Below are 16861 nucleotides of genomic sequence, written 5' to 3'. Positions count from 1 at the left end.
ACTCCACCATCTGACATCCGGCCATTCCTCCCCACGTCCACATAGAGGAACTCATATGTCGCCAACACCACCGACATCAGCATGATCCCTTATAGTTGAAATCCCTTATAGTTAAAATAGTATGACCCCCGAATGGGGTGGTGGGATGATGTGGACGTGCTTCCCATCGATTGCCCCTCAGCAGTTTGGGTAAGTCCCAACAATGGGCAAATTGGAAAGCCACAGTCTGCCATTCCTGTGACATTGAAGGAAACTGTGGAGTCAAAAAAGAAAAAAAAATAGTACTTTTGCACAAAACATTGCAAGCAGATTAGCCACTTCCCGCCCGGCCCATAGCAGATGACGGCCGGGCGGTGGTTCCTTTATCCTGACTGGGCATCATATGATGTCCAGCAGGATAACATGCCGCCGTGCGCCCGCGGGGATGCGCATCGCGGCGAACGGTGGAGCGGTGTGTCAGCCTGACACACTGCTCCACCGATCTTGGTAAAGAGCCTCCGGCGGAGGCTCTTTACCACGTGATCAGCCGTGTCCAATCATGGCTGATCATGATGTCAATAGGAAGAGCCGTTGATCGGCTTTTCCTCACTCGCGTCTGACAGACGCGAGTAGAGGAGAGCCGATCGGCGGCTCTCCTGACAGGGGGGTCTGCGCTGATTGTTTATCGGCACAGTCCCCCGCTCAGATCACCACACTGGACCACCAGGGATCGCCACTAGGACCACCAGGGAAGGGGCAACATGTGGATGGCCAGGTATGTACCCCATGGCCATCCACATGTGCCGAATGTGCCCAATCTTTGTCAATCAGTGCCCACAAATGGGCACTGATTGGCACCATTATGTTTCAGTTCTGCCCAGCAATGCCCCCAATCAGTTTTATCAGTCCCACCAATCAGTGTCATCAGTGCCACCTGTCAGTGCCCATCAGTGCCACCTGTCAGTGCCCATCTGTGCCCATCAGTGCCCACCTATCAGTGCCCATCAGTGCCACCTATCAGTGCCACCCATAAGCACCCATCAGTGCCACCCATAAGTACCAATCAATGCCACCTACAAGTGCCCATCAGTGCCACCTATGAGTGCCCATCGGTGCCACCTATGAGTGCCCACCGGTGCCACCTATCAGTGACCATCAGTGCCGCCTATCAGTGCCCATCATCAGTGCCCCTCAGTGCCACCTCATCAGTGCCACCTCATTGGTGCCACCTCATCGATGCCCATCAGTGCCGCCGTATCAGTGCCCATCAGTGCAGCCGTATCAGTGCCCATCATTGAAGAAGAAAACGTACTTATTTACAAAAAATTTAACAGAAACAAAGAAAAACTTGTTTTTTTTCAAAATTTTTGGTCTTTTTTTATTTGTTGCGCAAAAAATAAAAACCACAGAGGTGATCAAATACCACCAAAATAAAGCTTTATTTGTGGGAACAAAATGATAAAAAATGTGTTTGGGTACAGTGTAGCATGACCGTGTAATTGTCATTCAAATTGCAACAGCGCTGAAAGCTGAAAATTGGCCTGGGCGGGAAGGTGTCTAAGTGCCTGGTGTTGTAGTGGTTAGACACAAACATTCTTGGACAACATCAGTATAACATTTATTTTAGGGAGTATTTAAAAACAAAAGTATAAGGTCCACCTATCAGATTCCTCACCCCCTTTGATGGCCCATTGTAAAAATTTTAAGGGGGGGATTCTAAATAAGTTTGGGAGCCAAGAAAAGGACTCTAGCTCTCTGCCTGAATTTAAGGACACAAATAACATTTGTACACATTTTAGGGGGTATTTAGCACTACAATGGAGCTGACATACTACATTGTTAAGTGACTAGGCTAGGTGTGTATGGGCCCAGGATAGTATGCTGGGGAGGTTAGTAAAGGCAAATATGCATGTAGGCCAAAAAAGGAGCAGTACAACAATACACATAAAAGTTCATTGATAAAAACAGCATGGGATTTGCCCACAGGGGAACCCCGAACCAAAATTTAAAAAAAAATGCGTGGGGGTCCCCCCAAATTCCATACCAGGCCCTTCAGGTCTGGTATGGATATTAAGGGGAACCCCGCGCCAAAATTGAAAAAAAAAATGGTATGGGGGTCCCCCTCAAAATCCATACCAGACCTGAGCTGGTATGGATTTTAAGGGGAACTCCACCCAAAATGTAAAAAAAATGGCGTGGGGTCCCCCCAAAAATCCATACCAGACCCTTATCCGAGCACGCAACCTGGCAGGCTGCAAGAAAAGAGGGGGGATGAGAGAGTGTCCCCCTCCTGAACCGTACCAGGCCACATGCCCTCAACATTGGGAGTGTGCTTTGGGGTAGCCCCCAACTTTAAAACTTTTTTTTGCATTGATACATTTCCCCTGGGGCAGGACCCGGGTCCCCAAACCATTTTTATGACAATACCATGCATATAAGCCTTTAAAATTGCACTTTTGTTTTTTCATGTTCGTGTCCTTTAACGGTGTTCGTGTGTTCTAACAAATTTTTTGCCTGTTCGCATGTTCTGATGTGAACCGAACAGGGGGGTGTTCGGCTCATCTCTGGTTACAATCATGGTAATTAGGGAATGATGAGAGAAATACAATACATTAGCAAACATTAAATACATATAATGTGATGTTAAAGGAGAAATCTTACCTTAATATAGTCCTTCTGCAGGACCTGAATAATGGCAGAACAGATCTCTGGGATAATGATCCCCAGAGCCTGGGGGGAGATGCCTGTCGAGAATCTGAGGTCCTGCAGACTTCTTCCTGTCGCCAAGTACCGCAACGTGGTGACAAGCCTCTGCTCCGGAGTGGTGGCTTGCCGCATGCAGGTGTCCTGCCTGCTAAAATAAGGGGTCAGCAAAGCCAACAGATGGTGAAAAACGGGGCCTGTCATCCGGGGAAAGTTCCTGAAATCATCAGGGTTATTCTCCTGGATCTGCATATGAGAGAATTGGTCATGCTGGAGTAACCAATTCGTGGTCCATGAACTCCTCCCCACCCTGTTCATGGACTGGGCTTGGGTCCAAGCAAGAACCCCAAAACCAAGGCCCCACACAGCACGAATTCTACGACGAGTACCTACCCGCAACTTGGCTTCAAAATGGTCAGCTGGTCAGAGCGAACTAACAGAACGCACTGAAGAACAGCAAGGCCTGTGAAGATCGAGCTGAAAATCAGAAACGAGCAGACAAGAACGCACTGTAAAACAGATACGAACTGACTACACGCACTGAAAAACAGATACAAACCCACAAGCACAAACTGAACAGCAGTAAAACGATCTGAAAAGCACGAGTCTGAAAAGTGCGAATTGTCTCACACCAAACTTCTACTAACACGAGATAAACACGACATTAGCAGAAGAAGCCCATAGGGTGGCACACTGGGTATTGAACTTTCCTTTTATAGTGCCGTCGTACGTGTTGTACATTACCACATTCTTGGCTGTTGGAATTTGGTGTGTATGCAAGACAAGCGTGAGCGGAATCCGTCGGAAAATTCTTGGATGGTTTTTCCAAGACCACTCGTGTGTACGCGGCATTAGTTGTTCCCTTTTGGTCTGATAAAATCTGCTATTTTAATATAAAAAATGTTACACTTTACTAAACCTTCCATCCAACCTCTATAGTATTGGAGTTGTAATATTCTACAGCCAGTAGAGTGGAACCGTAATGGCTAGAAAAGCACACGTGGGCATAGCCAATCATTTTTTTGCATATTGAATAATAATCACAAACCCTGTATCTGGGGGTGTGGCCGGGGTTCTTCCTTTGCCTATATAATGAATGATGTCCCCTTTTGTCATTTCAGAATGTTGGGAGGTCTATTGTGAGGGAGAGGGGCGTGTCATGTGATGTGTTCCCCCATATGTGGACATTCTGGACATTTTTTGTGGTTCCTGCAGAAGAGAAGGGAAGAACAGGTTCATATTTTTCCAGTTCTATCCATATTCCATTTGTAATTCTAGAGCTTCCATCCTATTAGGTGACAAAACCCTCCTGTATACTAATCCAGTATACTAATCCTCCATAGAGATCTGTGGCCTTCGGTGTAGAAGATGATCAGCAGAGGAATCCAAAGCAACAAAGTCAATGGCACATTCTATCCCACCTCATTCATCCTGGTTGGGATTCCTGGACTAGAAGGAGCTTATAAGTGGGTAGGTGCCATTGTTTGCTTATGTTATGTCCTGGCATTGCTTGGAAACATGATTCTTGTGACTGTCATCTCAGCTTCTTCTGGCCTCCACAAGCCTATGTTTATTTTCCTTTCTATGTTAGCCTCCAATGATGCTCTTCTGTCCACAAGCATTGCCCCACAAATGCTGTTAGTCTTCTGGTTTCAGAAGAGATACATACATTTTGAGTCATGTATCCTCCAGATGTTCTTCCTCTATTCTTTCACCAGCTTTGAGTCAGGACTTTTGTTTGGTATGTCCTTTGACCGTTATTTTGCCATCTGTCAGCCGCTCAGGTATGGGTCCATAATGACCAATACCATCATTGTTAAACTGGTCATCTTCTTACTGCTCAGAGCGGTCACTTTGTTTTCTCCCTGCATAATTTTCATACGGAGATTTCCAGCATTTAGAAGCAACATTGTGAACCATTCATACTGTGAGCACATGACGATTGTGAAACTTGCTGCTGCCGACATCAGAATAAGCAGTGCTTTGGGAGTGGCTGAGGCATTCATGATCCTAGGAGTAGACCTGCTGTTTATCCTGGTATCCTACTGCGCCATCTTCCATGCCGTCTTCAGTCTTCCATCCAAAGATGCCCGGCTGAAAACATTTAACACCTGCATACCTCATATGTGCGTTTTTCTAAGTTTTCATGGTCTGGCCTTCTTCACTTGCCTGTCCCACCGATATGGTGGTAAAAGGATTCCACCTTTTGTTCACATAATTCTAGCAGATACGTACCTTCTAGTCCCACCCATGCTAAATCCAATTATTTATGGAGTGAAGACAAAACTGATTCGGGAGAAAGTCTGGAAAGCTTTGCATAAATGTCAAAGCCCTCATGTAAAGTGACTGAATCTGTAGAACTAATGTATGTTTGTCCTGCTGGTTCCCATTTCACCCAATAAATGGTAACTGGACAATTTTAAATACAAACATTTACTAGGTGGTGGGCAGGCAAAACATTTATGACAGACAGGTGGTAGGTAGGTAGGTAGGTAGGTAGGTCGGTAGGTACTTCACTGTGTCTGGATCCTGCCCACCACTACCATCTGTATTTAGCTACCTGGCACATTCCGTGTGCCATGCTAAAGGTCTCCTTTTGCCCACTGTAGGCACAGGCAGGGAAGTGGGCAGCATCATTGATACCACTATAATAAGGTGTCCAACTCCCTCATCACATACGTAGTAGTGATCAAAGCAATTATTGTAAATATAAACTGCATTATACTGAAGATGAAATGTGTGAGTGAATGATGGACAGGTGGACCAGCCAGATCCCAGTAATAGGATCTCAACTATGGCTTGGTAAACACCAAAGAATCATGAGATCAAAGGAACTGACTGAAGAGCTCAGAGACAGAATTGTGGCAAGGCACAGATCTGGTCAAGGTAACGAAAAAATTTCTGCTGCACTTAAGGTTCCTAAGAGCACAGTGGCCTCCATAATCCTTAAATGGAAGACGTTTGGGACAACCAGAACCCTTCCTAGAGTTGGCCGTCCGGCCAAACTGAGCTATCGAGGGGAGAAGAGCCTTGGTGAGAGAGGTAAAGAAGAACCCAAAGATCACTGTGGCTGAGCTCCAGAGATGCAGTCGGGAGATGGGAGAAAGTTGTAGAAAGTCAACCATCACTGCAGCCCTCCACCAGTCAGTGCTTTATGGCAGAGTGGCCCTATGGAAGCCTCTCCTCAGTGCAAGACACATGAAAGCCCGCATGGAGTTTGCTAAAAAAACACCTGAAGGACTCCAAGATGGTGAGAAATAAGATTCTTTGGTCTGATGAGACCAAGATAGAACTTTTTGGCCTTAATTCTAAGCGGTATGTGTGGAGAAAACCAGGCACTGCTCATCACCTGTCCAATACAGTCCCAACAGTGAAGCATGGAGGTGGAAGCATCATGCTGTGGGGGTGTTTTTCAGCTGCAGGGACAGGACGACTGATTGCAATCAAGGGAAAGATGAATGCGGTCAAGTACAGGGATATCCTGGACAAAAACCTTTTCCAGAGTGCTCAGGACCTCAGACTGGGCCGAAGGTTTACCTTCCAACAAGACAATGACCCTAAGAACACAGCTAAAATAACGAACGAGTGGCTTCACAACAACTCCGTGACTGTTCTTGAATGGTCCAGCCAGAGCCCTGACTTAAACCCAATTGAGCATCTCTGGAGAGACCTACTGTATATATATATACACAGTGGGGACGGAAAGTATTCAGACCCCCTTAAATTTTTCACTCTTTGTTATATTGCAGCCATTTGCTAAAATCATTTAAGTTCATTTTTACACAGCACCCCATATTGACAGAAAAACACAGCATTGTTAACATTTTTGAAGATTTATTAAAAAATAAAAACTGAAATATCACATGGTCCTAAGTATTCAGACCCTTTGCTGTGACACTCATATATTTAACTCAGGTGCTGTCCATTTCTTCTGATCATCCTTGAGATGGTTCTACACCTTCATTTGAGTCCAGCTGTGTTTGATTATACTGATTGGACTTGATTAGGAAAGCCACACACCTGATTATATAAGACCTTACAGCTCACAGTGCATGTCAGAGCAAATGAGAATCATGAGGTCAAAGGAACTGCCTGAAGAGCTCAGAGACAGAATTGTGGCAAGGCACAGATCTGGCCAAGGTTACAAAAACATTTCTGCTGCACTTAAGGTTCCTAAGAGCACAGTGGCCTCCATAATCCTTAAATGGAAGATGTTTGGGACCACCAGAACCCTACCTAGAGCTGGCTGTCCAGCCAAACTGAGCTATCGGGGGAGAAGAGCCTTGGTGAGAGTGGTAAAGAAGAACCCAAAGATCACTGTGGCTGAGCTCCAGAGATGCAGTCGGGAGATGGGAAAAAGTTGTAGAGTCAACCATCACTGCAGCCCTCCACCAGTTGGGGCTTTATGGCAGAGTGGCCCGACGGAAGCCTCTCCTCAGTGCAAGACACATGAAAGCCCACATGGAGTTTGCTAAAAAACACCTGAAGGACTCCAAGATGGTGAGAAATAAGATTCTTTGGTCTGATGAGACCAAGATAGAACTTTTTGGCCTTAATTCTAAGCGGTATGTGTGGAGAAAACCAGGCACTGCTCATCACCTGTCCAATACAGTCCCAACAGTGAAGCATGGTGGTGGCAGCATCATGCTGTGGGGGTGTTTTTCAGCTGCAGGGACAGGACGACTGGTTGTAATTGAGGGAAAGATGAATGCGGCCAAGTACAGGGATATCCTGGATGAAAACCTTCTCCAGAGTGCTCAGGACCTCAGACTGGGCCGAAGGTTTCCCTTCCAACAAGACAATGACCCTAAGCACACAGCTAAAATAACGAAGGAGTGGCTTCACAACAACTCAGTGACTGTTCTTAAATGGCCCATTCAGAGCCCTGACTTAAACCCAATTGAGCATCTCTGGAGAGACCTAAACATGGCCGTCCACCAACGTTTACCATCCAACCTGACAGAACTGGAGAGGATCTGCAAGGAGGAATGGCAGAGGATCCACAAACCCAGGTGTGAAAAACTTGTTGGATCTTTCCCAAAAAGACTCATCAAAAGGGGCTTCTACTAAATACTAAGCAAAGGGTCTGAATACTTAGGACCATGTGATATTTCAGTTTTTCTTTTTTAATAAAACTGCAAGAATGTCAACAATTCTGTGTTTTTCTGTCAATATGGGGTGCTGTGTGTACAATATGAGGTGCTGTGTGTACAATATGGGGTGCTGTGTGTACAATATGGGGTGCTGTGTGTACAATATGGGGTGCTGTGTGTACAATATGGGGTGTTGTGTGTACAATATGGGGTGCTGTGTGTACAATATGGGATGGTGTGTGTACAATATGGGGTGCTGTGTGTACAATATGGGGTGCTGTGTGTATAATATGGGGTGCTGTGTGTACAATATGGGGTGCTGTGTGTATAATATGGGGGGCTGTGTGTACATTAATGAGGAAAAAAATGAACTTAAATGATTTTAGCAAATGGCTTCAATATAACAGAGTGAAAAATTTAAGGGGGTCTGAATACTTTCTGTCCCCACTGTGTGTATATATATATATATATATATATATATATATATATATATACACACACACACAGTAAATACATTTTTTTACACTGTAGGGCCCTTGTAAAGAAACTGTCCATAGAGTTATAAGAGAAGATCTGGCAAAGCCGGTTGGGTGCTGGTAGTACATTTGGGCTTGAAGCCTCTGATTCCCATCACGCACACAACGCATTAGAGTTAAGGTCAGGATATTTATAAGTAAAACAAAGTGTAGCGCTAAAGTGAAAATAATAATACACCATAGACATACAAATTATGAAAATAAGATAAATATGCTTTGGGTGTCTTAAATTGAGATTAAATGTCCATCAACAGACTAATGACTATAGTCCATATGTAAATAGGACCATCATGGTCACCAAGAAGAAGAATGTGAAAAAATTGCGGTCACCAACATGAAAATCTGTTAGGCTATTCTTGCCCAAAATATATAATGAAAAATACGCAGCTGGCTTCTATTTTGTCCACCAATCATATAAACTGAATCCTGATAGTTGACAGGTAGGAAACAAATTGAATAGACTTCACCACAGTGTCCTAAAGAAAAACATGTGCAATTCCCACAGCCAGTACGAATGGAGGCTTACCGGAGGGTTTGAACCCAAATCAGTATATACTGGGAGGGTCAAACCAGCTTGTATTGCCCACCGGCAATGGGGGGAAGATCTTGGCAACCTGGAGGTAAAGGGATCCCAGGAGACTTCATGGAAGTATCTTCTCCACATAAATCGTTAAATGTCCCAGAATATGGCCCATATGGAATAAAAAAGGGGCCACATAGTGTAATTCCGTAAACACAGTATTTTTAATAAAAAAGAAATACACTTACATTTAAGAAGATAAAAAAGCGCTTGTACATAAAATGAAGGCGGCAGTGGAGTCCTCCCAACGCGTTTCGTCTAACAAGACTTCGTCTAGGGGTATCCATCCACTGCAGCCCGACTCCCTAATATAGGTACTGTAATCCCTGTAATGAGAATCCAGCCCAATTAATTCACTGATTTGGCACTCCCGGGTTGTCCAAAATGGCGGACCCGCGTGCGTTCCAAGTTCCTATTTACATATGGACTATAGTCATTAGTCTGTTGATGGACATTTAATCTCAATTTAAGACACCCAAAGCATATTTATCTTATTTTCATAATTTGTATGTCTATGGTGTATTATTATTTTCACTTTAGCGCTACACTTTGTTTTACTTGTTAATTTAGCAAATATTCTATTTGTTGTGCTAGCAGCTCACACTTTAGAGCAAGCGCAATTATATCACTGGTGTGTTTTGCTTAGGATATTTATACCATCACCACACATGAAATACACCACATGTAAGTCTTCTCTAAGACCTGGAGGATCTCTTGGTTCAGGTTGATAGGGGAAGTCCAGAACTTTTTATATATAGGGTAAATGGAATAACTATTTATCAAACATTTAGTTATGATTATCAAAACATGTATTCTGATTAAGCAGAGGTACTTTTTACAAATGTTTAGTTATATAATATAACTGCTGTTTTTGGTTGTGGTCAAATGCCATTCACACCTTCAGCAGTGGAAAGGTTTATCTCTGATTTCCCACAGAGATTGGGAAGTGACATCTATATGTGAATTGACCATCTGTTTAGCATTGTAAATGGCCAACAATTTAATCAGGACTTCAAAGAGACTTACAAGGTAGCCCACAGCTATGTATAGAGTATAAAAGCTAGTTGGGTCCCAGCTTCAGTCAGAACAATCATATTGAATGTATGCCATGTACACAGTTTGTTCTCCATGTGGTTAGCTACATGCTTGTATATTAAATACATCAAATTCAATTTGGCTTCAGCAGTCAACGTTATTGAAAGTCCTTAAGTTCTGGACTTTCCCTATCAAGGTCAACCATGAAATTGACTAGAACCCAAACGTCTTGCAGTTCCCCAAACAGACAAATTAAATGGCCAGATTTGGCCAGTTTGCCCGCCTGCCAACCCTCCAGCTCCTGCAAACAGAAGTCATTCATTTAGTGGCAGAATTACTGCTGCCATTAAATGAGAACTTGCCACCTGTTGTTTGCTAGGATGCTGACACTCAGGCTGCATGGCATTATTGGTTGCTAAGGATGAAGGCAGATGCACATTGTCATTGGTTGCTGGGATGCAGGTGGCCGGCTGCACCCAAGTAACCAATGATGCTATGTGGCTCAGCCAATTGCAATATGGACTTGAAAAAGGCCAGAAAAAAAAAGAATCGGCTCCCATTGACTTCAGTTGGGTTTGGGAGTAGGGATGAGCTTCGAGTTCGAGTCGAACCCATGTTCGACTCGAACATTGCATGTTCGACCGTTTGTCGAAATGCAAACGTTATGGGCCGTTGGCACCAAATTCGAGTGGCGCATCACCGCCCATAATTCACTGCGGCATCGCAGTGCATTGCTGGCTGATGATTGGCCAAGCATGCACTATGACCCGCATGCTGTTATATTCTTAATATCTAAATTTTAATTGGCTTTATTCAGAGTATGAATTCCCTATAATTGTATGAATGGCAGACTTTGAGTTAAATAACATCCAGATGGTGACTTATGAACTGGGATCACAAATATCTAGAAACTGTCAGGATTTTGATGGATATTGTAAATAATATATATATATATGTTTTTGAGGTATTCCTATGTGACTGATATCTTGACATAGAAATTGTGTGTTTTCTGTAGACTGGCTGCCTCTCATCCATTTCCTGTGTATTTCACTTACATCCTGTGTAGAAGGAATTCCACTCTTCATGTGTCTGTATTTAATTAGAGATGCTGTTCATATTACCTACTCTTTTGCCCCCACCCTTGTAAAAGGGGGAGGTAATATTGGGAGTGATTATGGGAGGGTTTTGTTTTTGAGCGCAAATTCAAAGGTTCCAGTTTCTGATGTAAGGGAGAGCTGAAAGCTGTTCAGCCTATTTCTACTTCCTGCCTTCAAGCTACACACAGCTCCTTCTTCAGCACACAGACTTTTCTTCAGCACACATGAGGTTAATCAGCCATCTTTGAACACATGGCCTGATGCAGATTCAATGAACTATATTTTCTATTCTATTCTTAAAACAAATGAACTATACTTGAATCTTTTTGATCCTATATGAAGCAACACTAATTCTGAATATGAATGTACTATTTTTGTAAGTATTTTCCACGTTTTTGTGTGTACAATAAAACACACAGTTTGATTTAAGCTGACTCAGACATAATTAAGGAAATTCGTCTCACAATCAGTCATCATTATTGAAAGCTTTTTCTACAATATCAAGTTTTTTTATTACATTTCAAAGTATTCTTCACATGCTTGGCCAATCACAGCGCCGTCTGTACAGAGAGCCGTATTTGGCCAAAGCCAGGGCGGCCTTGCGTAGTGTGTTGCGGCGGTGGTGGGGACAGGAGCTACACTGGGGCAGAGATTCTGTCAGCTCTGCAGGGGCAGGTTTAGAGGTGGTTGACGCTACGCCAGCTTAAGCCACGTATGGTGGTTTGGGACAATGGCACCAACCTCCTCTCCGCCCTACGACAGGGACAACCGACCCATGTGCCCTGTTTGGCTCATGTCCTTAACTTGATGGTGCAACGGTTCTTGGGCAGGTACCCGGGCTTACAGGATGTCCTGAGGCAGGCCAGGAAAGTCTGTGTTCATTTCCGCAGGTCATATAATGCCAGTGCTTGGCTGGCTGACCTCCAAAAGAAATGCCCAAGAACCTGCCCAAGAACCGACTAATCTGTGACATGCCCACCAGGTGGAACACAACGTTGGCCATGCTGCAGCGGCTGCACACGCAGCAGAGGGCCATCAATGAGTACCTATGCAACTATAGCACCAGGACAGGGTCAGGGGACCTTGGCTTTTTTTCCCCATGCCAGTGGGCCATGATCAGGGATGCATGCACTGTCCTGTCACCATTTGAGGAGGACACGAGGATGGTGAGCAGTGACAGTGCATGCATCATTGACACTGTCCCTCTTGTCCACCTGTTGGAGCACACGCTGTGTGGAATAATGGACAGGGCACTTGAGGCAGAACAGAGGGAGGAAGAGGAGGACTTCCATACCTCTCAAGGCCCCCTTTATCCAGACAGTGTTCCTGCGTGCCCACCGATCACACAGGAAGAGGAGGAGGAGGCTTCAAGGGATCATTTACAGTCCGAAGAAACCCATAGACTTGTACGTGGCTAGGAGGAGGTGGCTGTGGATCATGTCGTTCCTTTGTGACCCAGAGGACTAAATTCCTCAGCAAACCTACGCTGCATGGCCTCCCTGATCCTGCAAAGCCTGCGGAGGGATCCCCGTATTCGTGGTATCAAGGGGAGGGATGATTACTGGCTGGCAACCCTCCTTGATCCATGTTACAAGGGTCGCAGAGGGAGCAGAGGATGAAACATCTTCGGGAGGCCTTGCAGAAAGGTTTGTGCAACGCGTTTCCAGAGCCTGGGAGGTTACAATTTCCTGGTCCTCCTGGACAACGTGTTGCTGAGGCTTCAGTCAGTCACAGAAGGAGCGGTGGAGAAGGTGGCCATCTGACCAGTGCGTTCAGACAATTTTTTAGTCTGCAGCCCCAAGGTATGATCGGTTCCAGCAACCATCTCTAGCGTCTGATTCACATGGTGCATAGGGCAAGATCAGACTTGGACATCTTTCCCACCGAAAATCCTCTGGGTTACTGGGTCTTGAGGATGGATCACTGGCCAGAGCTTGCACAGTATGCAACTGAGCTACTGGCCTGTCCTGCATCCATTGTTCTTTTGGAATGCACATTCAGTTCTGCTGGAGGCTTTGTAACCGTGGACAGGGTGCGCCTGTCCACCGAATCGGTCGGTCAGATGACCTTCATAAAAATGAATCAGTCTTGGATCACCAGCTACCGAGCACCTGATGCTGATTTAACTGATTTATTTTTTTTTAATGTGAGATCCCTTCAAGACTGCCTATGCTGATGCTGAGTGACTATCCTGTTATGCTGAGTGACTATCCTGTTATGCTGAGTGACTATCCTCTTCCTCCTCAATGATCATACTGATAGCTTGTAAGAACATTTTTGGTTCTGGGCACCGCCACCAGTCGCCAAGTCCCAATTTTTCAGCCCCTGTTTAACAGGGGCGTGTAATTATAATTTTTGATGCAATACTTTGCAGCAGGGCTCATTCCTGCACTCCAACTAGAGTATCTGTGAGGGGTTGCAGTATTGTGGTACCAGCACCAGTGCCCAAGGCCCAAATTTTCAGCTCCTGTTTAACAGGGGCGTGTAATTACAATTCTTGATCTAATATTTCACAGCAGGGCCCTGTGAGGGCTTACAGTGTTGTGGCAACACCAACACCTAAAGCCCCAATTTTTGCTGAGTATATAGGACAGGCCCCTACTTTCAAACATCTAACTTACAAACGACTCCTACTTGCAAACGGAAGGAGACAACAGGAAGTGAGATGAAATCTACCCCTAGGAAGGGAAATTCTCTCCTGTAAGAAGTTAATATGGGAAAAACTTTTCTCCTTCCCACTGATGCTTTATTACCAATCCTTTTTTCACTAAAAACCCCAAATTTTCAAAAAACATTTGTCATTGGGACAGAAAGTGAGGTGAAATCTTCTGAAGAGGTGCACAGACAGCAAAACAAATGTCACAGGGGTGATAACCCTTCCCTATGTTTTCCAAAAAGATTAAAAATAGATTTTTTGTCTGGTGCTACACTTTAAAAATGTACCAGCTCAAAATGACAAACAGATTCTACTTAACAACAAACCTACAGTGCCTGTCTTGTTTGCACCGCCTGTATACTGCTGTTCAGAGGGCCTGGGGCCCCACGCCTTTCCTTTTTTAATTTAGGTGCGGGGTTCTCCTTAATATCCATACAAGACCCAATTTTGTGCAGGGACTGTTCTAAGCACGGGAAAAACGCGCCACTTTACAAGCATACTATAGACACCCCCCAGGTAGGATATTTAAAGGAATATTTCACTTTTATTTTTTCACTTTAAGCATCATTAAAATCACTTTATTGCATTGATACATGTCCCCTGGGGCAGGACCCGGGTCCCCAAACCCTTTTTAGGACACTAACTTGCATATTAGCCTTTAAAATTAGCACTTTTGATTTTGAACGTTCGAGTCCCATAGACTTTAATAGGGTTCTAAAGTTCGCGCAAACTTTCGATCCGTTCGTAGGTTCTGGTGCGAACCGAAACAGGAGGTGTTCGGCTCATCCCTATTCACTAAATTATATGCACTACATATAGTATGTTACTGTATATAGATGTATGAGGTTTCATTTTTAGATTCCTTCTTTTTTTGAAGAAGAAGAAATTTATACATATCAGATCCCAGGATTATACTCCACTTCCTTCACCTTGTTTTTTGGTTTCTTCTCGTGTTTTTTTTTTTTTTTTCTTTTTTTGAGAGCCTGACTCACAGGTTAGGGTGGGTGAGAGTTTTTTTTTTTGTTTTGTTTTATTGTTTGTTTTGCGTGCTGTAGAATTTTGTAAGAGTGAAGGGAGAGAGAGGAGAAAGTGTCTCCGTTGGAAAGTGAGCGTTCTTAGACACGCTGATTGAAAGGTGCAGATATTTTCTCTTCTTTTCCTTTTTTACAGTACTGGGTATAGAAGTAGCTATAGTCAGTTGGTTAATTATTAGGGTATAGGTCCCTTCTACTTCCCTGATATGTTTTGGTATGTTTTTTTTTCAGGGAGGGGAGAGAAAAGGACAGGGTAAATGTTTTGTTGGGGAGGTAAGGTTTTTTTTGTCATTTGGGGATGTAAGGAAGGGAAATGGTGTGGGTTGGTAGACTTATTGATATACTCTGGAGTTTCTATGGGGTTCAGCCTTCTATGGGTTTCAGCCTTCTATGGGGTCCAGTCTGGAGTTTCTATGGGGTTCAGCCTTCTATGGGGTTCAGCCTTCTATGGGGTTCAGCCTTCTACGGGGTCCAGTCTGGAGTTTCTATGGGGTTCAGCCTTCTATGGGGTTCAGCCTTCTATGGGGTTCAGCCTGGAGTTTCTATGGGGTTCATCCTGGAGTTTCTATGGGGTTCAGCCTGGAGTTGTTTTAGACATTTATTGATTTGGCATGATGTCAAGCAAGAATGATTCCTTTTACTAACTTATCATGGAATGTTCGAGGGATGAATTCTAAGTTTAAATGGGCATTGATGTTTCAGTATTTAAAAAAATGATAGCCCACATATGATATTACTGCAGGAGACACATTTGATGGGAGGGAAATTAATGACATTAAAATAAACCTGGATCTAAAAAACTTACCTCACCACTTACTCCTCATATGCTGGGGGGGGGGGTCAACTTTAATTAACAAATCTTTTCCAGGTGTAATTGAGAACATATATACCGATTCACAGGGTAAATATGTTATCATATATAAAGTATGTTATAGCAGCAATTTATATTCCCCCTCCTTTTTCTTCTGATATACTAAATGCAATGAACTTTGAAGAAATGGCCGCACACCACTGTAGATCAAAATTCTCTTTATTTGGACATCCCAAAAATGACAGGCATCAGAATGCTGGGTAGACGCGTTTCGTACACTTCACATGTGCTTAGTCATTACCATAGTAACAACTAAGTGCACGTGAAGTGTGCGAAACGCGTCTACCCAGCATTCTGATGCCTGCCATTTTTGGGATGTCCAAATAAAGAGAATTTTGATCCACAGTGGTGTGCGGCCATTTCTTCTAATTTCATTGTGTGTGAAGGCGAGCCGAGGCGAGCACCTGCTCGATCATTAGGCTTCCTTATCTCACCTGGAGCGTCGGGTTTTCTTTTTTCCATTACTGAATGCAATATTGGAGAGTATTATGTCCAGCAAAGTTACCTTTTACGGGAGTTTTTAATTCTATTATATCCCCAAATTTAAATAGACCAAGGCCCCCTAGGCAGTATTCGTCAGTATTATAGAATTGGACACAAGCGGCAAGAGTTACAGGTCTGGACATGGAAAAATCCAACAAAAAGATTGAATTCTTCCACCCCTTATAAAACATCATCTCGGATAGATCTAGCTTTTGTAAATCCAGCTTTGTTGACAGACATTATAGAAGCCACATATCTACTGAGCGGTCTTTTGGACCATTGCCCTCTTCAGATGTTAATCCGTACCCCTCCTTTAAAAAAAATGCCTCATTATGGAGATTGGGGCCCCAGTGGGTCTCCTACCCTGAGATAGAAGAAAAAATGCCGTTGATAATAACTGAATATTGGGAAAATAATTCTGGATCATCCTCTCCAGACGTTGTATGGGGTGCTTTCAAGGCATTTGTGAGGGTCAATATATTTCAGCTATAGCGGTGGTTCGGAAGGGACAGAAGACCAATACCCGGTCTTTACAAATTCAATTGGAACTTTGAAAGAAGATATATGGCTCTGATCCCAATAAGAAGAATTTTGTTCTATTTATGGCCGCTCAAAGGGATCTGTATCTACATATAACAGAAATAACCAGATTAGATTTATATAAAAATAGGCAGAAAGGGAGGTAAAAATGGAAGGTTTTTGGCAATGTTAGCACAACAAGATTATCCAGCTCCACCTATATCTGAAGTCAGAACTCCTGAGGGGAAAATGGTTTTCAACCCAGAAGAAATCTT

The 16861-nt window shown here is 43.8% G+C and overlaps 2 protein-coding genes and 1 pseudogene across 2 annotated transcripts in view; 2 read left to right on the top strand and 1 right to left on the bottom strand.

The window, feature by feature from the left end:
• The window catches only part of LOC141126579 (uncharacterized), a 927381-nt gene that overhangs the window by 244434 nt on the left and 666086 nt on the right, over nt 1-16861 (top strand). The window lies entirely within an intron of this gene.
• The window catches only part of LOC141126578 (uncharacterized), a 1610887-nt pseudogene that overhangs the window by 1248467 nt on the left and 345559 nt on the right, over nt 1-16861 (bottom strand).
• Nucleotides 4051-5028, top strand: LOC141126604 (olfactory receptor 52A1-like). The gene has a single exon (XM_073612526.1). The coding sequence runs from the start codon at nt 4051-4053 to the stop codon at nt 5026-5028; it is 978 nt and encodes a 325-aa protein (XP_073468627.1).

Source organism: Aquarana catesbeiana, linkage group LG02 (assembly GCF_042186555.1).
Source record: "Aquarana catesbeiana isolate 2022-GZ linkage group LG02, ASM4218655v1, whole genome shotgun sequence".
Classification (NCBI taxonomy): Eukaryota; Metazoa; Chordata; class Amphibia; order Anura; family Ranidae; genus Aquarana; species Aquarana catesbeiana.
The sequence above is the reverse complement of the archived record's forward strand: the minus strand, read 5'-3'. Positions and strand labels throughout refer to the sequence as shown.